General features: G+C 37.4%; 3 protein-coding genes, 1 long non-coding RNA gene and 1 pseudogene across 4 annotated transcripts; 3 read left to right on the plus strand and 2 right to left on the minus strand.

Moving 5' to 3' along the window:
• Positions 1-6: 6 nt before the first annotated feature.
• On the plus strand, positions 7-12,878 carry LOC104773074. Its single transcript, XR_765020.1, has 4 exons — positions 7-267; positions 350-2,342; positions 11,743-12,567; positions 12,674-12,878. It is a non-coding gene; the product is annotated as an uncharacterized LOC104773074 (long non-coding RNA).
• On the plus strand, positions 10,202-11,201 carry LOC104773073 (annotated as a pseudogene).
• Positions 12,757-14,215, minus strand: LOC104773072 (1-aminocyclopropane-1-carboxylate oxidase 1-like). The gene is made up of 3 exons (XM_010497627.2): positions 13,933-14,215; positions 13,629-13,849; positions 12,757-13,527 (listed from the first exon to the last, which is right to left on the minus strand). Exons 1-3 carry the CDS (start codon positions 14,056-14,058, stop codon positions 12,942-12,944), a joined length of 933 nt encoding a protein of 310 aa, XP_010495929.1. The 5' UTR covers positions 14,059-14,215; the 3' UTR covers positions 12,757-12,941.
• A 3,611-nt stretch (positions 14,216-17,826) lies between these two features.
• Positions 17,827-22,506, plus strand: LOC104773076 (K(+) efflux antiporter 4). The gene is made up of 20 exons (XM_010497629.2): positions 17,827-18,227; positions 18,516-18,559; positions 18,677-18,741; positions 18,864-18,927; positions 19,042-19,103; positions 19,210-19,285; positions 19,433-19,507; positions 19,650-19,721; positions 19,814-19,897; positions 20,009-20,077; positions 20,309-20,386; positions 20,541-20,629; positions 20,748-20,844; positions 20,924-20,977; positions 21,078-21,173; positions 21,288-21,476; positions 21,568-21,645; positions 21,808-21,852; positions 22,000-22,089; positions 22,166-22,506. Exons 1-20 carry the CDS (start codon positions 17,954-17,956, stop codon positions 22,247-22,249), a joined length of 1,785 nt encoding a protein of 594 aa, XP_010495931.1. The 5' UTR covers positions 17,827-17,953; the 3' UTR covers positions 22,250-22,506.
• A 73-nt stretch (positions 22,507-22,579) lies between these two features.
• Positions 22,580-25,594, minus strand: LOC104773075 (pollen-specific protein SF21-like). The gene is made up of 10 exons (XM_010497628.1): positions 25,259-25,594; positions 24,394-24,493; positions 24,207-24,304; positions 24,011-24,099; positions 23,846-23,906; positions 23,658-23,744; positions 23,469-23,546; positions 23,332-23,388; positions 23,045-23,236; positions 22,580-22,940 (listed from the first exon to the last, which is right to left on the minus strand). The coding sequence occupies exons 1-10, from the start codon at positions 25,316-25,318 to the stop codon at positions 22,719-22,721; spliced, it is 1,044 nt and encodes a 347-aa protein (XP_010495930.1). The 5' UTR covers positions 25,319-25,594; the 3' UTR covers positions 22,580-22,718.
• Between the last annotated feature and the right edge of the window lie 314 nt (positions 25,595-25,908).

A 25,908-nucleotide genomic window follows, 5' to 3' on the forward strand; every position in this document is an offset into this window, starting at 1 on the left:
AAAGGCAGAGCCAGTCTACTAATAGAAGCCGAAGCGAGAAGTTTAATCCTCATCCTGAAGAAGTTGCATCTGGTTTCCCAATTGATCCACCGAGGCCATCATCACAAGCATTTGAACCAAACAGATAGTCTCAGGGTATCATTATTCCTCACAAGAGAGCTTCACATTCCGGTCCTTTATCACGTAGATCTGCTTCCGCAAAGGGTAGGAGGAACTACCAAGATTCTCAAAAGTTTTCGTCCATAGCTGATTACTCAACAATGCCTGGTTAGATTCCTTCCATATCTTTCGTGATTCTGTTTTTTTTTTCGGATTTCAAGTTTCCTAATAATCGTGATTTTGTTTAAAGATTTGAAGAAGCTTGTCTCCGCTTGAAACATGTGGTCGAGGTATGTATATCGCTTGTCTTCCTGATTTTAATTTTGGTTTGGTTTGGTTTTGTTTTTCAGTTTTTGAGGATCGAAATTTAACAAGAGAACAACAAACCTTTACTGGATCAGTTCTCGTCTATGGTTTTGTTTTGCAATTGATGACATCATCAGTCTTGGTATTTATATATCCAAGTCATCTGTTTTTCAAAGCCTTTTTAAAATTGTTCTACAGAACTTGTTGGTTTTTTGTTTTTGGAAGGTTTTTGTTTTGTTTTTTTAAAACCCAAAGAGATTCATGGGCAGACACTAATCTAATGGTGCTCTGTCTGATTCTTTTTGGGGACATTGTCCCGAACGGAATCGGATATATTGGATGGGTAGTGCATGCATGTTGGGAGGGAATGACCGAGACGGGAAAAAGGAATAAAAAGAGTTCACAATTTGACTCTCCCCGACTTAAGACATTGAAAGAAGTCACAGACTTTGGGTTGGATGGTAAAAACGACCAACCCTTTGTTTGATGGGGGAATGACCAACGGCTTAAGAAGTCTATAAGACAGAGACTGTGTATAAAGGGGAAAAAATAAAAGAAAGAGTTCATAATTTGACTACCCCTGACTTAAGACATAGAAAGTAGTCACAGACTTTAGGTTGGATGGTATAAACGACCAACCTTTTGTTTGATGGAATCAGACCAGCGGCTTAATGAAGTCTATAAGACTGAGACTGTATAAAGGGGGAAAAAGAAAAGAAAGAGTTCACAATTTGACTACCCCTGACTTAAGACATAGAAAGAAGTCACAGACTTTGGGTTGGAGGATTAAAACGACCAACCTTTTGTTTGATGGAATCAGACCAGCGGCTTAAAAATATGAGGCATAAAGACAACAGTAGACAAAGAAATAAGACATCAAAGGAAACTAATAGACCAACGGCTTAAAGAATAGCAGATACCACGGGCTTAAAGAAATAAGACAAAGATCTTTGACAAAGACAATGGAGTGATTAAGACTTGTTGGATGGTAACAACGACCAACACTTGAGGAAAGACTTGTTGGATGGTAAAAACGACCAACACATTAAGAGAAAGAGGTTGAATAAAGGCTGAACCTAAAAATAATAGACCAACGGCTTAAAGAAATAAGACAAAGAGACAAAGACTTGTTGGATGGTAAAAACGACCAACACTTGAGGTAGACTTGTTGGATGGTACAAACGACCAACACTTGAGGTAGACTTGTTGGATGGTAAAAACGACCAGCACTTTAAGAGAAAGAGGTTAAGATAAAGGCTGAACCTGAAAACTAATAGACCAACGGCTTAAAGAAGTTATAAGACTATAGAGCGGTTACCAACGGCTTAAAAACGATAAAGACAAAGATATTTGACAAAGACTTGTTCGATGGTATAAACGACCAACACATTAAGAGGAAGAGGTAAAGATAAAGATAAAGGCTGAACCTAGTACTAATAGACCAACGGCTTAAAGAAGTTATAAGACAATGGAGTGGACCAACGGCTTAATAAAGATTTGACAAGGATATGTGACAAAGACTTGTTGGATGGTAAAAACGACCAACACTTGAGTAAGACTTGTTGGATGGTAAAAACGACCAACACTTGAGGAAAGACTTGTTGGATGGTAAAAACGACCAGCACATTAAGAGAAAGAGGTTAAAAAAAAGGTTGAACCTAAAAACTATTAGACCAACGGCTTAAAGAAGTTATAAGACTATTGAGTGGTTACCAACGGCTTAAAGAAATAAGACAAAGATATATCTGACAATGACAACAATGGAGTGGTTAAGACTTGTTGATTTATTGGATACAAAAGATGATCAATAGCTTCAAAAAATGAGGTAAGTATCAAGCATTTCCATTAAATGAAGACTAACTAATTTTAATTTTGGGCAGGTTATATTCTTCTGAAGGCGTTGAGGAGATTCCAAGTGTAGCAGACTTCTTGAACAGGTATATGCTTATCTCTGTTTTGGTGCTTGTAAGTATCATAGGTTCTCTTTTTTAGTCGCCTGTTTTATGCTTAAAAGTTAAAACCCTTGGTGATTAATGACATTTTAAATGTATGCATCATTTGTGTATAATGGTAGTATTTACTGTTGTCTAAGATAAAAGGTAGAATTTATTTTGGAACATTACATTGTGTATAAAATACTTATTATCTCTGTTTTGGTGCTTCCATGTAACATAAGGTTTTCATTCTATGAAATGTATGCATCTTGTTACTTGTAGTAGTTTTCTTGAATCTCAAATGTATATGTTTTGCGCTATCCTCTAAACCCTTGTTGATTAATATTTTGGTATTCTGCATCATTAACTGATGATTAACAGATTGTACACGTTGCTTGAGTTTAACTAGAGTCTAATCTTAGTCTTATTGAGTTGTTGGAGCTATATGAATGATTGAAAATATCTCTCTTATGGTTACTAGTGTCTAATCTTAGTCTTATTGAGTTGCTGGAGCTTGGAATCTGTTGAATTACTAGAATGTGCAATTGATCTTTCTTGATTTTCCTACCATGCTTTTTGTTTCAATAACACTTTTCTATGACTGATGTCAAATCAGAATTTAGTATACTAATTGTGTTCTATGTCTAATATTTTGTATCGGTTCTAGGAACCATAGTTTGCTATATTAGTTGTTAGACTTGAAATTTCTTCTAGTACAGATATAGATATGTTCAAAGTCGAGTTTTTAGTTTGTCATACGGCAAAGTAATGCAATGAGTTAGTAGTATAGAACATTGTATAAGACTATAAGAGTCATTTTCTGTACGTTTCTAAGAAACGAAGCTACTATTCATGTGTATGTTCTTATCTATTTCATTTTTTTTATTCCATCTGTAATCTCTTAAGAAAGGAAATATTGTTTGTTTGTTTGAAATAGACACTTCTATTTTCAATTTTGGTTTTGTCAATTACCAGTGTCCTCTGTAATTGTTTTTGCTTTGTGTTACATTATAAGATGTCTGGTGATCATAGTTCTTGCATTTTGGTTAGTTGTCAGATTGTCTTTGGATGATGCATTTGTGACTTTTGCGTTTTGATTCTCAGATTATTTACTGTGGTAGATTGACTTAACTTTATACTTATTATCTCTGCTTTTGTGCATGTATGTATCATAAGATCTCTTGCTTGTATATGTCACGCTCTAAACTCTTGGTGATTGGCTTAAACATACAAAATGACATTCTCGAATTGTGCATCATACACTGATTATTATTGTCCTACATTCTACAAGTATACCCATTGCCTTGATTTGATTTGTTTACGATACATTGATGGTAAATATATGTGTTATGACACTAGTGTCTATTCTTTAGTCACTTAATCTTTACCACTTGATGGAGCTTTGAGCTCCATTGAATCACTAGTGTATCCATTTAGAAAGTGCAACGAATCTTACTTTTCTCTGTTAGTTATGTTTTTGTGTAAAATACAGTTCTGTAATTGACATACAGTTTTATCATCCCCACTATAGGCATGTGGCTAATGAGTCTCTGCTCTTTGTGTCTACTAAATGTGTAATGCTTTATTAATGACTTCTCTGTTTCTTACTATTCTAGAACATTAAGAGTTTGCTACATTTCGGTTGGTTGTCTAATTTTCTTTCGATCATTCTTTTCTTTGGATGACACCATCTTGAATGCTGCTTCATGGTTTTTGCATAGTTAAGGGTGGTAAAGTCTTTCTTAGGAATATTTATTCTTCTGTGTTTATCCTAGATTATACTAGTTTAAGGGTCCATGAATGTGTATGATCTGGTTATGCGTATGGAGGATAAGACATGACTTTAATCGTGTTTTTTAAAGAATAATACTTTTTCACGATCGAACCCATAACTTGAATGCTATTCAACTAACTAAACCAAATCAAATTATCAAATATAAATAGAGAGGTGTATTCGTATTAGGAGTGGTGGCAAATACCTGGTTAGTTTTGAAAAGTTTCATCTTCTATTAAAAGATCGGACCAAAACATGATGAGTTATATACCATATTTAAAGGGAAAAAAAATCATAATATAACATAGTTTTATTAAAATAAAAATAAAAAATGGTCTATCATGGACTGTCTATGTCTTTTATGTTAATTTATTAAATAGTTAGTATACTAGATATCAATCAATCTAAGATTCATTGCACCTAATTATAATATAAATTTTTTTTCCAGCAATTATAATATAAATATCCTACTGTAATTATAGAGAATTAGAGCATCTATAATGGCAATATAATTTATTTGATTTTAATTTTCTTATTTATTTAGTGATGAATAAAATTGAATGATGTTAAGATATACACCATATTTAAAGGGAAAAATCATAACCTCCCTTCACTCTCATTTCTTTTTCATAATTAATTTATTATTATTTTAATGTTAATAAGCTCCCTGCTTTTAGAGATATTGAAAATAAAAATTAACTGTGAGCATTACCAAATACAAAATTCACTTAGTAATACAAAAACTCCATGGAAGAGAAAAATGGATGATTCTTGGGTTTTTTCGGGAGGTGATCAGGACGCGACTATGGTGGATTTTGGGGGGGAGACCGCCAGGAGATCTGCCAGATAAGTCTTAGTCGTGGGTGTTGAGGGTTGTTTGCTGTAACGGTGGGGGGCAGGTACCTATTCAGGAGGAAGTTTTGGCGGATGATTTTGTCTCGGAAAGATTGGTGTTGGAGTTCCCGAACGGAATAGACGGTGAACCAGTGGTTACTATTGGAGAGGAAGTCTTGGCGGTGATGAAGCTATTATGGAAAAATTGTATGATTGTCAAGGTCCTTGGACGTCATGTCTCGATAGCGGTGTCTAGTCGAAAGCTACGGGAGTTGTGGAAACCAAATGGTGCAATGTTCCTCTTGATGGACTTGCCTCGCCAAATTTTTATGGTATGTTTTGAGAGGGAGGAGGAATACTTGGATGCACTATTTGGGGGACCATGGAGAGTTTTTGGGAGCTATCTCATGGTGCAGGCTTGGGTACCGGAGTTTAATCCGCTGACTGATGAGATTGTCACCACCCCTGTTTGGGTCCGGATCACAAACATCCCGGTGCATTACTACCTCAGATCCATTTTGATGGGTATCCCGGTGCATCCCGGTGCATTACTACCACATCACACCGAACAGACTTCCAGATCATCCAACGGAACCAACAGAACATCACTGACTCTCGATAACGCGTGCATCCCGGTGCATCACTCGGAGTCTAGTCACTCAGCCAACCATCCCCACATCACACCGAACAGATTTCCAGATCATCCAGCGGAACCAACAGAACATCACTGACTCGATAACACGTTTTGCGTACCACTCTAACAGAATCCGGTACCGCGTACTACCACGCTCGGTGATGCGAACCGCATACCCCCATTAACAGAATCTCGTACCGCGTATCACCACTCTCGGTAATGCGTACCGCGTACTACCACCAACAGAGTACGGTACTGCATACCACCACTCTCGGTGATGCGTACCGTGTAACACACTAATAGAGTCTGGTACCGCTTACCACCACTCTCGGTGCCGCATACCACCGAACATCATAATCCGTGATAGATCACTCGTCCACGCATACAGATCTGTCAACTATTGTTTGATCCTCAGGTAACTGCCGGATACACTCGAACCATCAGATGCTCATACACAACGTACTCCCGAACACATTGACTCTGACTCGCTCAACCAGCGTACCATCACTGACTCGGGCTGGATCTCCATTCCCACACGCTGATCCCACACATCGATTGTGCATCTCGATAACCGGTGGACATACCAAATCGCAAGACATACAGAATCCGATCATCGAACAGACTATCGATAACCACTCCTGAGACTCGACCATCCTCTCTAAATATCGGATTTCTCTCGGTGTTTCTCTTTCTTTCGCGTCTAAACTCGCGAACAGAACTATCGTCTCCCGTCCGTATCCAAGAAGGACCCACATAATTTCTTAAATATGCATTTATCCCAGTAACCGTCACTTAAGTCAGATCCGCATGTTTTATTACGCCAATAACCGTTTTCGCCAATTATCGCGTATGCTAGCACGTGCATTATTAATATATGTCGCTAACCGTTCCTGTCAAAACAGTTAACGCGGACTCCCTAACACACTCGACTAGTTCTTGAACCACGGCCTTTCTCATCATTAATCTTTGGTAATCAGCCCAACCAGAATACCAGGATAGGGGTGTTATAATTCTCCCCCACTTAGATTGAATTCATCCTCGAATTCGGCGTTTGATGGAATTACATTCCAACACTTAACTCTTTTCCAGACATAGACCACCGAACAGATACTCTTGCGCATCAGAAAACCTTACTCGATCGGCTTATACTCAATCACCTCTCGGATCATGTACCTTTGCAGATCACCAATGACTTTCCTTTGCAGTTCCCGTCTCCTATCGATCTAGACAAGCTAAATTTTCATTCTAGACTTTGTCCTAGAGCCGACCGCGCTCTGATACCAAATTGAAATGTCCCGACCCGGTTTCCAAAATCCTCGGCCGCATGACGCACATAATACACTGAGCCTCGCTGGACAATAAAATTCTGATAAACTTAGCCTTTCAAGGAAGCAGACTCGTACCTCGGACGCTCCCGGTGCGCACTCTAATACGCATGGCTCCTCGCACGTCTCTACACTGACTTCCGAACCAGAAATTTCGGCGCATCGGCTACAGATGTTTCATCCAACATCTCTCCTCAGAGCCTAGTCACGTAGCCAACCATCCCAACATAACTAGCCCGATGAGAGAGATGTCCAGAATCCACATCACACCGAACAAACTTCGAGATCATGAAATGGAACCAACAAGACATCGTTGACTCTTGGTAACGCGTTCCGCGTACCACTCTAACTGAATCTGGTATCGTGTACCACCATGCTCGGTGATACGTACTGCTTACCCCCACTAACAAAATCCGGTACCGCGTACCACTACTCTCGGTGATACGTACCGTGTACCACCACCATCAGAGTTTGGTATTGCGTACCACCACTCTCGGTGTTGTGTATCGTGTACCACACTAACAGAGTCCGGTACTGCGTACCACCACTCTCGGTGATGCGTACCGCGTACCACCAAACATCGTAATTCGTGACAGATCACTCGTCCACGTATACAGATCTGTTAGTTATCGTTCGGTCCTCTGGTAACTGCCGGATACACTCGAACCATAAGATGCTCGTACACCATGTACTCCTGATAACATCGAATTTGATTCGATCAACCAGAATACCATCACTTACTCGGGCTAGATCTCCATTCCCGCATGCCAATCCCACACATCGATCGTGCATCTCGATATCCGGTGGACATACCGAATCGCAAGACATACATAATCCGATCATGGAACAGACTATCGATAACCGCTCCCCAGAACTCGACCATCCTCTCTAAATCTCTTATTTCTCTCAGTGTTTCTCTTTCTCTTGCGTCTAAACTCACGAATAGAATTGTCGTCTCCCGTCCGTGTCCAAGAAGGACACGCAGAATTTCTTAAATACACATTCCTCCCAGTAACTACCACTTAAGGCAGATCCGCGTGTTTTCTTACGCCAATAACCGTTACCGCCAATTATCGTGCATGCTAGCACGCACATTATTAATATATGTCGCTAACCGTTCCCACCAAAACAGTTAACACGGACTCCCCAACACACTCGACCAGTTCTTGAACCACGGCCTATCCCATCATTAATCCTCGGTAATCAGCTCAATCTGAATACCGGGATAGTGGTGTTACAGAAATCCTCGATGAGTGCGGTGTCAAGTAGCGGTGGTATTGACCGCCGGTTCCTTTGGCGGTGAAGGACTCCACATTGATTACGGTATCAAATACTTTTGGTAATTTGTGGGAAAATATTGATGGAGAGGAGATAAGGCAAGTAGTTGATCCTCCAAGAGTGAATAATGAAAATATGCATACTCCAAATCAATTGATGAATGGAAAGAGTGGTGCTCAAGGAAAGGGGATGATTTTTGGGGTTACGGAGCATGAAATTCAGGCGCGGGAAGTGGCAAGAGACAAAAGGCCTGTGAAGAAGCAATCTGAGGCTAATGGGCGAAAGCCCACTTATTCAAAATCTGCAAGATCTACAAGGGGGCTTGTCTATGGTCCACTAAGGGGTCAGAGTGAACTATCTGCCTCGGGAAAACAGATGAGAGTGGAGTTGGGGAATGTTGGGAGATCAGGAGGTTTGTATTCGTGGGCGGTTGAATAGTATCATGATGGTGAGGAGCCGGGGTGACAGGTTTTGGGGGCAGATGAGTTGGTCTCGAACTCCCTGCCCATGGATATGGGGATTGTTGCCCAGAATGCGTCGACAGAGAGCGGAGGGATTGCTTGGTTGGATTAACGGGTTTCCCGGTAGTTCTGTTCTTTTATTGCAGAGTAAGGATGAATTGCATCTTGTGGAATTGTCAGAGGGCAAATAAACCCTAGTTTAGACGATCAGTTCGATATTTATTGAAGAAGTTTCATGTGGATATGTTGGCGGTCTTTGAAACTCACGCCGGTGGTGATCAAGTAGGACGCATTTGTCACGGCTTAGGGTTCGAGAACTCTTTCCGGGTGGATGCGGTGGGACTGAGTGAGGGGCTTTGGCTCCTGTGGCGGATTGGGATTGGGGATGTGAGTATTGTCGAATCTACATACCAGTTCATTCATGCAAATGTTGTTAATGGATTGGATTCAGTTAATTGGATTGTGGTCTATGCTACACCTACGGCGAGCAGGAGTAGTGGGTTGTGGGGTAGACTGGGAGATGCGGTGAAAGGGGCAGAGGGTTCTGTGGTGATAGGAGGAGATTTTCACACAATTCTCCGGTTGGACGAGCGGTCGGGTGGCAATGGCTGCCTGTCATCGGATTCTTTAGCTTTTGGAGAGTGGAGTAATGATCTCTCTCTGATCGACATGGGGTTCAAGGGAACAAGTTCACTTGGAGAAGAGGACAAGAGGAGCGGTTTGCTGTGGCTAAGAGACTCGATCGTGTTATGTGTTGTGCACATGCTCGGTTGAAATGGCAGGAGGCAATGGTGCAACACCTACGTTTTTTAGCCTCCGATCATGCGCCTTTGCTTGTGAAGTTTTCATCGGAGGTGAGGTTGGATCCAACAAAACTTCCCTTCAGATTTGAAGCAGCGTGGTTGTTGCACTCGATTGCACTCGAGTTTCAGAGAGCTGCTAGCTAACTCTTGGAATAGCGATATTGATATTCTAGTAGCTCTCAAGCGGTTGCAGGAGACGCTGATGAACTGGAACAAAGAAGTTTTTGGTAATGTTCAGCAGAAGAAGGATAAATTGCTTGGGGAGATTAACACTGTCCACTTTATACAATTGTTTGTTTGGAGGATACATAATGGTAATAATTCACTGCGTTCTTCATACAACCAAGAAGATGTGATCCATCATTCAGTTTCAGTATATGTTCAATCCATACCCATTGAGTCCGTCACTCCACCATCCCGCACCATCCTAGCGGTAGAGCACCACTCATCTCTCAGTCCACCAATTTTATTTGCCAAAACCTTTTTTCAGTCATTCATATTCCATATGTCATCTGAATTCTACTTTTGTTTTGTTATAAAACTTGTCTTTTGACATGATTGAAACTACTAAATAAATATATAGTGCTAAACTGAAAAATAAAATAATGAGTCTTTTATGTGTCCGAGGTTGCATTATCTAAATTGACCACTTTATATGTTTGAAAAGTCAATGTGGATGGCTCTTGCCACCATATATATATACACACAACCTTCCCTTACCATAATATACCAAAATCAAACACAACACAAGTAATGTAAATCCAAAAATTATGTTTCATTGCTCTGTTCATAGCTTTATCAAGCTCTGAAACCATTTCCGCCTCCAAATTCAACTTCAACAACTTCGACGGAACAAATCTAGTCTTCATCGGATATGCCGAGCTTGGACCAGCAGCCGATGGCATGAGCCGGTCCGGAGCTCTTTTCATTTCCATGACCCTTGACAATATTCCATTCTCACACATTCAAGGCCTTTACACGGATCTAATCCCATTCAAAGCATCCAACAACACGTTTTCTTCTTCTTCTTCTTCTGTTTACTCTTTCAAAACATCTTTCACTTTCTCCATCACTCCTCGCCGGTCAAACCCTAACAACCCTGGTCATGGTCTCGCCTTCATCGTGGTCCCAACCGTAAACTACGACAAAGACTCAACCTCTGGCTTCCTCGGTCTAGTTAACCGCACGACCAATAGCAATCCTAATAACCATCTCTTTGCCGTCGAGTTTGATGTCTTCCAAGACAAACGTTTTGGCGATATTAATGATAATCATGTTGGTATTAATATTAACTCTGTTAACTAAAAGGTCTCTGAGAAAGCTGGGTATTGGATTCAGACAAAAACCGGAGGGAAGAATCAATGATCGTTTAAGGAAGTGAAGTTTAGTAGTGGGGATAACTACAAGGCTTGGATCGAATACAAGGACAATAAGGTTACTGTAACGCTCACACTTGCGCATTTAAAAAAACCAAAGAGGCCATTGATCGAAACACAAGTTGATCTCTTGGAGGTGGTTCTTGAGACAATATATACCGGTTTCGCCGGTTCGATGGATCGTGGCATCGAGCGTCACGACATTTGGAGCTGGAGTTTTGAGAATACCACCAAAATCAATTAATTTTGTTTGGTTTTTGATTTTATTTTATTTTGGTCTTGATTGGTTTGATTTACATCTTGCTTTTGTAGTTTTGTTATCTTTGTCACCAGTTTGAAAATTATTATTTTTTTTTTCTCTCCTGTATTTATTCAAATGTGGTTTAATATTATAAATAAACAAAAATTTATTGATTTAAATTAAAATTTATTAATTTTCATTTGACTTAATAGAAAATATAAAAAGAATATGTCCAGTCGAACCTGTTTGATCTAGTCTAACATAAAATATCTTAATTTTGTACCTCATGTTTTTAGAAGATACATTGGCCGCCACATTTTGCTCATTAGAAAAACAAAATGCAAATCCTAAACACCCTGGCCACGGTCTCGATTTTGTCTTCTTTCCTTCTCATAACAACGGATTGTTTTTTCTTTCAGTTGTCATAAAAATATTTTTGCATAATGCAAAGAAACTTTGAAAAGTACTCATTTCGTTATTTGTTGGTATATCCTGATTTATCTCAAACAATACGAAAAGGTTGCATTTTAAGTAGAGCTACCTAAACGTTCTTATTTTATCGTTGCTCTTGATAGGTAATATCCCAACAACCATCTCATTCTCCTCGCTGTTGAGTTCTTACACAACTTCGAAGACAAGTTTGTTGATGTGTGATTTTTTGGTTTTTGAGAAAGCAGGTTATGTATATTGGATTAAAGACTAACCAGGGAAGTAAGCCGGTGATTATTTAAGGAAATGAAGTTGAGTAGTGGTGTGTGGAGATAAATACAAAGCTTGGATTGAGTACAAGGGCTAAGGCTATTGTCACGGTCCAACAGAAAACGTCTTGAAACCTAAAAAGCCTTAATATTGAAATTGCGAAACTGGGCTATATCTATGTAAAGTTCTCATTGGAGAAAACCGGTCTCACATTGATTATGTCAGAAGCTTACTTGGTTCACACAAAGACGATAACTTGTTGATGATGGCTCTATTGTGAGAGCTTTGGAATGTGAAGATGTTAGCTTGCGTCAGTGGTTAGACAATCCTGACCGATCCGTTGATGCGTTTGAGTGTTTTCACGTTTTCAGACAAATCGTTGAGATTGTCAATGCAGCTCACTCTCAAGGCATTGTTGTTCATAATGTTAGGCCTTCTTGTTTCGTTATGTCTTCCTTTAACCATGTTTCGTTTATCGAATCCGCTTCTTGTTCGGATTCCGGTTCTGATGAGGAGATTACAACAAAGTCTCGAGAGGTTGGGAGCTCGTGGAAAAGAAGATGTTCTATCAGAGAGACGAACATTAATTCCACTATTAAGAAACTTTGCTTGGGTACGGTGAGGGACTCTTGAGGAATTTGATGAGTCTGCTTCAGTTTTGGTTTGGAACTTGTCAAGTGAACGTGATGGAAGAAGAGCTTGGTTGCCCCAGCTAGACTCTTAACTTTGGTTCTTGAGGAGTTCTGGTGTTGTTGTTCCCACTGACATTCAGGAAGGATGGGTTCAAAAACTTCATTTGCAAGGTGATATGTAGAGTTATTTTGTTTCAAATTGGTCTTAATGCACAAATTGTGCAGCACAATGTCTCTTTACAATTTCAATTAAACATATAAGAGCTATGTTATGTAGGGATAGAGGTCAAACAAGTTTCTGATGGGCTCGGTTAAGGATTTCAAAGTTGTCATCAAGGCTTGTGTAGTCAAAAGAGCATAAGAGTAAAATATATTACTTTTGAATGGAACAGGGAGAGTGGTGACATATTTGTGAACTGATCATCCCAGGAATAAACTAGTATAGCTGAATCAGACATGGCTGTTATTTTCTTTATAAAGGGAAACACAAGAAGAAGACAAGTTTTAAGCAAAAAATGGGAGAATTTTATGGGAACAGATGCTTCCTAGGCTGTATGCCCATTTTCTATGTTCTTCATGGTCTCAAGTCTAGGGCTTTTGTCTCCAAACTTGGTAGTTGAATAAAGCTTCAGGTAGTCTTGAAACCGGAAGCCACTTGGATACAGGAGCTTCGGAGCTGGAGATATTATGGCATCACCAGCCGGATTGTAAAACGTAGCAATCGACAGTCTACTTCCTTGCTTCACTGTCATTACACGGTGTACAACACTCTTGTACCTCCCATTACTCAGTATCTCGACTTGATCACCGGTATTGACAAAAATGGTGTTGTTCTTGGATGGCGGTATAGGAACCCACTTGCCATCTTTAAAGAACTCAAGACCAGGCACTTGATCATCCTGCAGGAGTAATATGATTCCCCCAGCATCAGTATGTTCTCTCAGCCCTCTCATGAGCTCAGGACGAGGGCATTCTGGGTATTTAGCCACTTTTGTCCCAAAAGCTGGACCTTTTGAACCAGAAAACGCCTTCATCATGTCTTCCTCGTCAAGACCAAGATTCTCACACATGAGCTTGGAGAGACTCTCTGCAAACTTGTGCAGTTGCGAAACATATTCATCCATCGTCTTGCTGCAGTTTTCAGTTTCACCCCTCTCACATTGATTAGTATAATGAGCAAACAGGTAAAGTTGTAAAGCCTTTGGAACTATTTAACTTCTTAGTTACTTTACCTGAGTTCCTCTGAAATGTTTGGGATCTTGCAGATGTTTGAAGTTGGCTTGTGCGAGATGAAGAAACTGCTTTCCCAATCTGCATCTGAGGTTTTGCCTTCACTCAAAGCTTTGACCATCTCTGACTGGTAAAACTCCTCTTTCAGATGCTCCTCATAGTGAGAGTTAATCATCTGCTTCACTTTCTCCATCAACTCTTTATCAATCCCATGATTATCAACCTGCAAATTCACCAATTCTTTAAAGATATACAGTAGACACATCTAAGAAAACACTGGCTTTTGCATAAAGATATATAACATACCGTGAAGAAGCCCCACTTATCACATGCATGATCAAGAAGTGACATGGTCTTGGTTCTGTTCTCTCCATCCAATTCTCCAAAATCAATAACTGGAATCTCCATCTCTCTCTCTTTGATAAAAACCATCTCTTTTGATTTTTGTTCTGAGACACGGATTGGTTGAATGCAATCTGAAAAGAGTATATATAGGCAATGGAGTGAAGAGTTGAAACTCTGTTCTGTATTGTGTGCTAGGAGGCATATGTGCCTACTTGGAGGCAAAAACAATAGTTTCTTTCAATACTATTCTTTTCACTCGATTGAGTACCAATTTAAATAATTAGAAAAATGTATAAGAATCTGCTTTGGAAATGTAAAATGAACAATAGGGATTGCAGAGAAGTCCAAGTTCAGTCCATACAACCATGTGACCAAAAGTTATTTTTTCAAATTTTTCATAATTTCTTAAGTGTTTTTGGTCAGTTCATTATGTTTTCTTGCAACATAATCAATGTGAATTTTCTTTCTCCTTCACAAGGAAAGTGTTTTTTTTCTTATCCCTACTCATATCATATTCACTGGACCTAGCCTATGATGTCTCTATTATGTTTTTGTTTCCACTGAATTTTTTTCTAAGCGTGATTAGTGTTACAGAAAAATGTGTTAAGTTGATGTGTTTAGAGAGGAGCTATAGACAACTAATAAAATTGATAATATGACCCTTTTTGGTATGAAGAAACCTACTTGCCTTAAGCTTTATAGGATTTGATTTACGTGAAAATAGATTTGTGGAAAAGTAAAGTATATATTCAATCTGTTCACTTCAAGAGTACTAGAAAACCAAATAATTCAGAATTTTAGTACTACTACTGGCTACAATAAGTCAGGTTGATGGATGGCATCCATATTCCATCCGACAATAGAAAAGAAATCAATGTGGGTCTAAGCGGAATTAACCGAAAGAACTGGCCCCTCCTATGGGCGCTCTCGGTTTTGAATATATATTTTTATAAGTTTCATATATTATTACTTCTTTGTTCTTATAAAGAATTTGTGATAGTAGTGTTTAAAGAATGTTATCTTTTCTTTTCTTTTTTTAGCGTCGAATATTCCGGATTATCATCTGTGTTAGTCTAGTCTAAAAATCAGCACCGACACAAATATCCTTTTTACTCGTGCATGGTGTAACTTGTAAGCATATTCAACCATGACGGTCCTTCAGAGAGCTTAAATGGGCCAAGACCTAATTATTTACAAAGACGTTTTCAGTTATCTATGACCTAACTTGTTCGTCTAGTCTGAGGGAGAATATGGCAAACTGTTATTGAATCTTTTTGTTTTGGTGTTATTAATATGTTACGTCATTACATTTTTGATATGTTACATAATTGTAAATGATGGTTAATCGTTTGTGAACACACGGACTTTATCTAGCTATCTTTAACATGCGTACGTGTATTTGTGATTTTACAACGAATGATTCAACTTTTAGCATTTTGGAATTATTCAAAAAGGGTATATATATATATATATATATATATGATCTTGTCAAGATATCTAAGGTCGTTTGTATAAATTTTTCATGTTTTTGAATTAGTTAAGGGTCATTTTTAGAGTTTCTCTATTGTTTTAATAACTTCATTATATTGAAGCTTCTACTTCACCAAGAGTCTCTCTTCCATTTGAAGATCTTTTCTATATCAGTATGGTCTTTGCCCGATCAAGACTATATCCTTCATACAACTTTAAGTACTTCACCTTTTTTTTTGGTCAACTTCTAAACTTCACTCTTTTCTTACGTCAATTTAAACGCAACTTTAAAGAATGAAATCTTATAACCTAAATAGAATTAAAGTGGGTGATCATAACGTAGGATGCGGATTATGTTATATAAAAAAAATCATATAATATAGCAAAAACTGTCAAATATCTTTGACTCATGCCTTACAATCGACGGTTCAGAACTTCAGATTGATAATTCCGAGTTGATGCCTCGATGCAATCTTGAATCTCTCATGAGTCGGTGCACCGATCTCCATAGTTACCGCCAATCAAATGGTAGTAAAATTCTCACAAAAATGATATGAAAGTTCTAAATCCAAACTTTGATTATATATAGTTTCGATCTATTTTTTTTCTTTTTCCTTTTTTCGCTACATTCTATTCACGCGATGATTATACATTGACGATATTAGCACAAATTCTAACACTTTTTGTTATATTATAATTATTGTTTAATAATATTTTAAATTATTTTAAAATTTATTGATTTTACTACAATGTATTTTTTCCAAGTAAGAATTAACCAATGTAAGTATTATTACTCAATAAACTGAATTAATGAAGATAAAATTTAATCTAGTTGCATTAATATTACAAAACAACATTCTTTGTCACACAGTAAAATTACATAACCAAAAAAAAAAATAATGATAGCAACATTCATTAGTCACTATAAAAAGAAGCAGTATATATATATTCTTTCTCCACACATTCATAGATAACTTTTATTTTCCAAAAATTGTTGCAGAATTTTCCAAGTCCGAAAATGAACATCTTTATCAAAAATGAGCATTTAAATGAATTTATATTAATTAAAATCTCAAAATCGTACCAAAATAGAGGTTTTTTATCTATTTTTTTTTAACATATTGATCGATCGATACAGACAAATGAAGTTGGGTAAAACCAAAAAATTGGCTGATTTAAGAAGCATAAAAAAAAAGGGAATTTGGTGAAAAGTACTCCAAACTAAGGGCATCTCCAACCCACCTCTATATTTGCTTTTTAACTCTATTTTAGGGTAAAATCTACTCCAACCCATCTCTATTTCTACCTCTATAATAGAGATCTCTATTTTTTCCTCTATATATAGAGGAACTCTATTTTTTCCTCTATAATAGAGTTGAACTTTTTTATTTATAAAATGGTCCTTGAACTTTTAACACTTTTATATTTATGATCAAAATAAATAAAATATATATTTAAATAGTTTAATAATAATTTAATGAAGTATATTAATAGGATAATTGATTATAAAGTTAAATTTGACTAATTTTAATATTTTGGTTTAAAATTTTTAAAGGTTTTCGTATAGAAAAATTGAAAGGTTTTTGTATAGAAAAACATTTTTAAAATTTGAGACTATTATTTGCAAAAGAAAATTTATATAAAATCTTATAAAATATAAATAACTTAAATATTTTAGTTTTTTTATTCATGCCATAACATTATTTTTAATACAACAAAGACTAATTATTTAATATTCTGGTAAATTACTTCCAGATCCACCAATAATATTATTTTTATATGATGCAATGTATTTCTTTTAATAAAATATGATATTTAAATAATATTTATGAATATTAAAAATTTAAATAATATCATAATTTTATGAAAGTTTTACAAATACTAAAATAAATGGGTTAGTTTGCAACTTTTATAAGTAAAATATATTAATAGTAAAATAAAAAAAAGATTTTCTACGAAATATTATTTTTAGAGGAAAAAATAGAGGTATCCATTATAACAAAAGTCACCTCCATTATAGAATTGCTCTATTTTAGAGGTAAAAATAAGGAAACCTGGAGATGGTATAAAGAAGCCAAAAGAGATCAAAGCATTACAAGTTACAACAAATCAACCCTGATTAAAAAAATAATATATAAGTATTTAATGTGCAAATTCAGCAAAAATCACCTTTGTTATCAATCGCAGAACCACGCGTTAACGGAGGCGCGTGTAATAAAGATCCGGTAATCTATGGAGATGTAACATTTGCCCCTTAAGCAAACAGAGCCTAATTACAGATTAAAATAATTTTTTTTAATTAACTCACAAATCACAATTAAACAAAAAAATATTAATTAAATTTAATTTCACTCTCTCTCTCTCTCTCTCTCTCAATCTTTTTGCTTTCTCGTTCTCCAACCACCGGAAAGAGAGAGAGAGAAGTTTTTAGAAGAAGCACACGAATATATCTCTCTCTCTATATCTCTTTCTCTCTCTATCTCTAACGCTCCGCCGCGCCACAATCACTGAGATGCGGCGGTGTAACAACAACAACAACACTGACAAATTCTCTATGAGAAAAACGATGAGGCTTCTTACGCTTCTTCTGATCTGTAGTTTCTTCTCTCTTGCTTTTTCCGCCGACTCCGACGATACCGAGACTGGCTCAGTTGTTAAGCGTGATGAGATCAATGGTACCTTCGTTGAGTCCAATGCGACGAGTGCCAAACCTAAGGAAGATAGTTTCGCTGATATGATCGATCGAGCACTTGAGAAAGAGTTTCCTGAGAATGACCAGAACGAAGGTTTCTTTCTCTCTCTACTAGATCTTTCGTTGTTCTGCATTTTTCCAATTTCTCACGTTTGGTGTAGAGCTAGGGTTTTTGTTCTCAGAGATCAGCTTGTTTTTTTGATCCTTCCTCTACTAGGGATTTATCATTGATTTAGCTATAATTGGTCTAGTGTCTCTCTCTCTCTCTCTCTCTCTCTCTCTCTCTCTCTCTATGTGCTCTCACGTCTATTGGAAAGGTTCTATCTTTCTAGGTTTATAGATTTCTCATTTCAGTTTTTCTGAAATGCTTTTGTTTTTGCAGTTCCTGATCCAGGAAGCTTCAATAACAGTGTTGCTGATCAGCAGGTTGGTAGCTGCAATTTTGAATCTTTGTTTTCCCCTGTTTCATTGTGGCCTATTGCTATCAGCAGACTACTCAGTTCTGTCTTTTCTTTTGATTAAGCCATTTGTTATGCTCATTAGGCTGTTCTAGAGACTGTTGCTCGAGTTAAGCCAAAGAAAAATGAAACCAAGACCAAGGAGGAGAAGTGAGTCTTTCCTGATGCTTACTTTTACCCTGTTTGGACTTGATTCGTGCAAGTAGTCGCTGTTGTCTTCATTTGTTTCACTGGTTAAAGAAAACTATAACATAACAGTGATTTTATTCTAGATCGTTCTTTAATTTGGATAACGAGAATGGCGTAGAAGATACTCCAAGACTGATAGATAGGAAGGTAATCTTTAGATAGTCTTAAGTCATTTCTACTATATATTGTATGAAGAATGTACTTATGGAGCCATGTGTAGAAGTATTCGCGTAAAGTAACTTTGCTGTAATTTTTATCCAGGACAACGTTTTTATAATGTCCAATCCAAAATCCAAGTACCCTGTACTGCAGCTAGATTTAAGGTAAGTATAACATTCGTAAGAAAAGTTCTTCATTCGATTATAATTTGTAAGTATCTAACTAACTGTGTTTTGTTGGGACGTCTCTCTTAATACGTTACATTTGTAGGCTGATATCAGATTTGGTCGTCGTCATTGTTTCTGCTACTTGTGGTGGAATTGCCTTTGCTTGTGCTGGTCAACCGGTTAGTACACACTGCCTTTGCAAAGCTTGTAACTTTCAATATTATTCTGTTAGAATTGGTTATTCAGCTTTCCAACATTGTAGAAACGATTTTGCTAGCTTTTGACTGATCAAACGTTGATTAATTTCTACACTACTTCAATGGCAGGTCATTACTGGGTATCTATTGGCAGGATCTGTAATTGGACCGGGTGGGTTAAGCTTTGTTAGTGAAATGGTGCAGGTAGCTTACAACAGCTTTAGTACTTCAAAGATCCTCTTTTGTTGTCTTCATCGTACATTTGAAAGTTTTCATGAGTACCAGATTGCCTGGTTATATAAATGGTTGACAAAGACTTGATTTATATTTTTTTTGTGTAGCACAGGTTGAAACAGTAGCTCAGTTTGGTGTTATCTTTCTCCTTTTTGCTTTAGGATTAGAATTTTCCGCAGCGAAGGTTTGCATGTTTCCACCCACTTATATTTGTCAGGTTTCTTTGTTCGAATCGATTGAAACTTTTGAGACAGTTATTGTAATTTTTGGTTACAGCTTCGTGTGGTTCGTGCTGTAGCTATTCCAGGAGGTCTTCTTCAGATATTTTTGTTCATGTGCTTGAGTGGAATAACAGCCTCGGTATGTTCCAAATGTGTAGGGATCAAGTTAAGAATGAGTCATTAGGATTTTTGTGGTATGAATCATGAATATAGAGCACCTTCGGTTGACTTGGCTGTTTCTTCATTGCAGTTATGTGGCGGTAAACTAACAGAAGGAATATTCGTAGGCGCATTTCTTTCGATGTCATCAACAGCAGTGGTATATTCTAATTTCCTTTGTGTACTTTTGCATACTTTTGTGGTAGTGAAACGCCTTGCATGTAAATAAATTTTTTGACCTTGTTCTACTCTGCTATAATATTTCCCTTGTGCTCACTCTCTACTGTGTTTTACCTTTTCTTTACTGTGCGGGTTATGTTTTCCTAAATTGCTCTTAAGACTTGATTGTTCTTCTTATGTTCTCATTACCTCACCATGATTTTTGTACCAGGTTTTGAAATTTTTAATGGAAAGAAATAGCATAAGTGCTCTACATGGCCAGATAACCGTTGGAACACTTATTCTTCAGGTATTCCAGATCACTCTCAATACAATAGCATCTCTAATATTATTATTGCATGTTTTTCCCCCTCTTATTCTAAACACTCCATTACCTCAAGTAGTATGTTGTATGCAACAATACTTTCATTAGAACTTTAATTTACTGTTTCGAGAATAACCAGGATTGTGCTGTGGGCTTGCTGTTTGCTCTCCTGCCAGTTCTTGGTGGCACATCTGGTGTCCTTCAAGGAGTGTTGTCTATGGCTAAATCGTATGTATTTTTTTCTTCCAGGAATTTCTGTGAAAATATCAACAATACCCTGCTTCCATTGTTCACTTGTTAGGTTTAATAAAACCAAGTTTGTGACCGGGTGGTGATTTCTTTCCAGGTTGGCTATTTTGATTGCTTTTTTGGGTGCTTTGTTTGTATTGTCCCGTACCTGGGTACCTTGGTTTCTAAAACTTATGACAAGTCTCTCTTCTCAGGTATACACAATTTTTTTACTTGCTTCTGTTTTCGTCTTTGAAATGTTTATCATCTTAAGCGTTCTTCAATCTTTGACAGACTAACGAGCTCTATCAGTTGGCCGCTGTAGCATTTTGCTTGCTTGTCGCTTGGGTTAGTCTGATCCCTTTGTTCTTCTTTCTATTGGCTGCTTGCACATGGGTGACTCTCAACTTGTCAGTTCTTAAATCCAGTATCGTTTTGGCTTCTTCAGTGTAGTGACAAGCTAGGTCTAAGTCTTGAGTTGGGTTCCTTTGCGGCAGGAGTGATGATCTCTACAACTGATCTCGCTCAGCATACTCTTGAGCAGGTAGGAATTCGAGATTAACTTTTTCGAACGAGAGGGTCTCTGCCCTTTTTCTATGGCCCATTGTACAAAGATTTTACCAATAGACCTGTTCTGATCGCTTCTATCTCCTTACAGGTGGAACCCATCCGCAATTTTTTTGCAGCGCTATTCCTTGCTAGTATCGGCATGCTGATACATATGCACTTCTTGTGGAACCATGTTGACATTCTGTTAGCAGCTGTGTTACTTGTGATAGTGATAAAGACCGTGGTAGTTGCGATCGTTGTTAAAGTCTTTGGATATAATAATAAAACTGCAGTACTTGTAAGAAGTGAACCCTTCTTTTTTTCCCGCTTTCACATTATTCAAAACTTTTGTGGAAAGAGGCCTCACACTTTTCTTTTCTTTTCTATAGGTTGGAATGTCCCTTGCACAGATTGGGGAATTTGCTTTTGTTCTGCTAAGTCGAGCATCTAATCTTCACCTAATTGAGGTAAGCAATTAAAAAATGCTTCTTTGATAAATTCAATGCTTCATTAGTAATATGTTAGCGTATATCTTCCAGACCGTATATGACCATATAATAGCTTTCTCATAATTTGCTTTGGGTGGACTGTGGAGTGATAGTAATGAAGAGCTTTGTGTTTCTTTGCAGAGCAAATTGTACCTCCTGCTTCTTGGAACAACAGCCTTGAGCCTGGTACGTATCTATTTCTTTTGCGCTTTGGTCCAGTTCAATTTCATAATGAATATTGACACGGAAGTTGATTATCAATGAATAGCAGTAGATTTCTCATACTTGAAATCAATATTGTGTAGTTACTATTCAAAGTAAATTATATAACAGGTAACAACGCCATTGCTATTCAAGTTGATACCAGCCGTTGTACATTTAGGAGTCCTCTTACGGTGGTTCTCTCCCGACAGCTCAACCGAGGTAACTCCAAGTCATCTATCTGTTTCTCTATGGATTTGGCTCAAAACGTAGATTTTGAACATTTATATCTTTACAGATTGGTTTCAAAGGAGAGTTGTATCACTCAGAGAGTGCAAAGCGTATATCTCTGATGATCCAAGGTTCTCTTCACGACTCTTGAAGTTTTGATGATGTTCAGTATAACACGCAAACATCAAGCCACATTTGGTCTCAAGCTAGGCAAAGGCAATGAATGGGAGCTTCCGAAATGTATAGATGCATTGAGATATCAGAAGAAACCCCAAGAGGAACCCTGTATAAAAAATCTCTACACGAAGATAATTACAGAGACTTGTAACTTCACTTCCATTTTTTTTTGTTTAATGTTTTGGGATTCTTTTTTCTCGAGTAAAGAAGGTAGGAAGAGGTTATTTTTTAGTTTGTTTTCTTTATTCTTATGCGTTCTAAAAAACAAAATAAGAAACATCTTCAGCGTACTGTAGTCATACAAAGTTAAAACTATCTTTTATACATAAAGAGTTTTTGAGCTAATCTATTACAAAGTACAAACACAGTTTAATAAAAGAATATTTGAATTGATACACCAAATATGAGAGGAAAAATACAATGAATCAATGTGTGTTTCTTCTTTAACATTTCGTGGGAACCCGAGTTTTTATTGGCTTTAGCTTTATACCAAGACTCTCTGGAGAAAGAAGCTCTGGTGAAATACATGACGGACTGAGTGGACTACGGGGGCTATCGCTAACCCGACCAGGCCGATACAATCCAAACCCCATGAAAAAGAACTCCATTGGTATCAACATCGCATGTGGTTGCTCTTCTGTCACCATTGATCCACAAGCTTGCACCTGCAATTTAAGACAAAAATACATGTTTCAAGAATCTTAGAGCCTGAATCTTCACGGAGAGAAGCTAAGAGCTACCACAACATTTTTTACGTTAAACCGCATACCTCAACTAAGGCACTATATTTTCTGTCCAATGCAGTCACCATGTGTAGAGTTTCAGAGTGGAAGGGAGATTGGTCGCCAACAAATATGAGTGTACGGCATTTCAAACTTCTCAATCCATCAGTTAGGTCATGTCTCCTGTTAACTGCTTCCAGAAACCGCATAAGACTACTCCTGTGTCTTTCACCTAGCAGCTGTATAATTATATTATATTATACAACAACGTTATTACCAAGGTGATGAAAAGCTGTTAAATCATCTGGAAACTACTACTAGGTTTAGCACTCACTCTTCTGCATTCATGTACCACATCCCGCTCTGGAACCTCAGAGCTACCACGAGCTTCCTGTTGCGATTAAAAACAAGATTAATCGATAACCATTGAGTCTACGCCGGTTTCCACCAAGGAATCACCAGAAAGATTACCTTACTGAAGTACCGTTGGAGGAAAATATCTTTTAACAGCCCAGACATGCCATAGTAATACAACAAGTTTGACACTACCTGCATAATAATTTTTAACATAGGCTTATTAGTCTGGATGCGAAAAAAGTGTGTGATACTCCCCTTTTGTACAGTCATATAAACTATGATGGGAAGTGAAGGAAAATAAACCTTGTAATAAAACCATTCAGACCATGAGGGCGCTTTGCATAGAGGTGATATAAGAATCAAACCCAAAACTCGGTCTTTATGTTTAATCTGCAACCATAAAACAATCACTGATAAGTAATGAGATATTGTATGAAGTTCTGAGAATATAGCTACACATAAATCCTCAAAAGGTCTCACTGAGTACATACAGCAAACAAGGAAAGGATGTAGGCACCAGCAGTTATCCCCATGCACATTACTGCCTCTAGGCTGCAAGAGACATATAGATATTTAGAGGATAATAGCGGGATTATTCTTGTTACGATAGCCCAGAGTTAGAGTGAGAGCTAGTCGAAACATGATTCAAGCTTCACCTAAAGAAGTTCAATACTTCAAGAATCTGGTCTGCGAGGTCCTCAACAGAAGGCGACGGATCATTGGAACAAACTGGAGCAGCTCCAAACTGCAAAAACTCTTGTGGATACGATGGAACCCAACACAACGTGAGCAAACAGCAAAGTAGTTACAAAGAAACTAATGAACTGTTTCAAGACAATCAATTTTGCAAACCTCATGTCCTGGGGGACTAATATGGTAGATGCAGAAATTATGGAGCAGTAAGGACACTGCTTCAGGGCAGAGAAACAATCCTTGGAAACACGACAAATCTAGCAGACATAAAACACACACAAGAATCAAAAATCAGATTATCAAATGAAAACAAATCAAGCACTAAGTGCATATTCCCAACTCTTACAGTTTAGTGCTACATCTGGATAAGTAATCAACGCTGGTTTCTCTTGATCTCCATAAACTACAGCTGAAACTGAACCATGGCAAGTTTTGATATGATGCTCCTGCAAAAGAGAAGAAAATAAGCAAGATATATTAACCAGTCTATATCCAAGTTTAGACAAAAATAAACAATGCCACAGGCTCGATTCTAAAATGCACACCATTAGCTTTCATCCAGTTTCAGCTCAACATTTAGAAACCAGAATATATATATTATATTTATTTTGTTGTTCTCTGAATCACATACAGCTAAGAAAAGGAACATTCCAACTTTGTTCCAGACAACAAAAAAAATTAAGGCCCTGAAGAGATTCTCCCATGTGAAAGACTCAGAAAAATCAGTAGAAGAGATAACTTATGGCTTAAAAAAGTCAGACATTATATATCAATCATGGAACAAAAAAAAAGGATACCATTTTTCAACGGAATCTCTTATGAAAGAATCAAATTAAAAGAAACACCCAACTTGCAGATTTCAGATGAAAATTTAAAGGGTCATCATCCATAAAGACAAAGTGAAACAACTTTTTTTAAGTATCAATGAAGTAATCTCCCAACTTGTACAAAACTAAAATCAAGAACACGATATGACAAAATTTTGATTCCAATCAAGAAACTGAAGCTAGAGTTACTAAAAGATTCAAGAAATTAAGGACAATGGCTAATTTCAATTCAATTGCCCACTGAGATTAGATGCTAAGAATCCAGAAGAGAGAAAACGAAATGTGACAGTTCTAATTACCACAAAAAGTATCAAACTTTAGAGTAAGACAGGTACAGTAATGGGAGAAAGGAAGTAAATTTGGTAGGTCAAAGAGTAAACAAACCTTGCCACCATTGTAGATCTCTTCAATGTCGACTGAGACGTCGTCGTTTAAACCCACCATAGCCCTGTGAAACCCCTCAAGACTGCACCTATTCTTGCTCTCTCTCTCTCTCTCTCTCTCTATCTATATCTTGAAACTGGAATTGGAAGATAACAACACAATAAAAGTCTTGAGCTTTCTCTTGTGGCTCCTTATTATTATTGCCTTAGATAGTACGCTTCAACGGCTCTTTTAGGCTTTCACTTTGTCTTCTTCTTCAATGGAATGGACCACTACTATATCTCTCTCTCTCTCTCTCTTTCTTTCTCTCTGTCTCGATGTCTGTGTCTGTGTCTTTTATAAGCAAAGCCGCGTTGCCCTTTTAATGGCCCAGCGGTTGGTTAATCAAAATCACTTCCCACCGACGCCGATGACTCTTCCTTCTTTTTTCTTTGGTTTTTTTTTTTTTGGATTTGCACCGATCTTCAAAACGGCGCCGTTTTTATTATCCCCTAATCATTTTCTCAGTTTATTTATTTACTCACTTTTTTTTTCTTTTTCGTTTCATTATTTATTCAGTTCCCTTTATTCATCCTAAACATAATTTTATGTAATCATGCTGAAAAAAAAAAATTATGCAATCATGATTTAGTTTTTTTTTTTTTTTTTTT

This window comes from Camelina sativa, unplaced genomic scaffold, assembly GCF_000633955.1.
Source record: "Camelina sativa cultivar DH55 unplaced genomic scaffold, Cs unpScaffold00441, whole genome shotgun sequence".
Lineage (NCBI taxonomy): Eukaryota > Viridiplantae > Streptophyta > Magnoliopsida > Brassicales > Brassicaceae > Camelina > Camelina sativa.

Bases quoted from the DNA above. Each gene is read 5' to 3' on its own strand.
- LOC104773072 (XM_010497627.2), bottom strand. From the start codon at position 14,058: ATGGTTTTTATCAAAGAGAGAGAGATGGAGATTCCAGTTATTGATTTT. The intron at 13,850-13,932 runs GTATGTTATATA...GTGAATTTGCAG, and splicing joins ATAAGTGGGGCTTCTTCACG to GTTGATAATCATGGGATTGA. The intron at 13,528-13,628 runs GTAAAGTAACTA...TGAAAACTGCAG, and splicing joins AACATTTCAGAGGAACTCAG to CAAGACGATGGATGAATATG.
- LOC104773076 (XM_010497629.2), top strand. From the start codon at position 17,954: ATGCGGCGGTGTAACAACAACAACAACACTGACAAATTCTCTATGAGA. The intron at 18,228-18,515 runs GTTTCTTTCTCT...TTGTTTTTGCAG, and splicing joins TGAGAATGACCAGAACGAAG to TTCCTGATCCAGGAAGCTTC. The intron at 19,104-19,209 runs GTAAGTATAACA...TTACATTTGTAG, and splicing joins GTACTGCAGCTAGATTTAAG to GCTGATATCAGATTTGGTCG.
- LOC104773075 (XM_010497628.1), bottom strand. From the start codon at position 25,318: ATGGTGGGTTTAAACGACGACGTCTCAGTCGACATTGAAGAGATCTAC. The intron at 23,907-24,010 runs GTGAAGCTTGAA...TGTCTCTTGCAG, and splicing joins GAAGTATTGAACTTCTTTAG to CCTAGAGGCAGTAATGTGCA. The intron at 23,547-23,657 runs GTTTATTTTCCT...ATTATTATGCAG, and splicing joins CTGAATGGTTTTATTACAAG to GTAGTGTCAAACTTGTTGTA.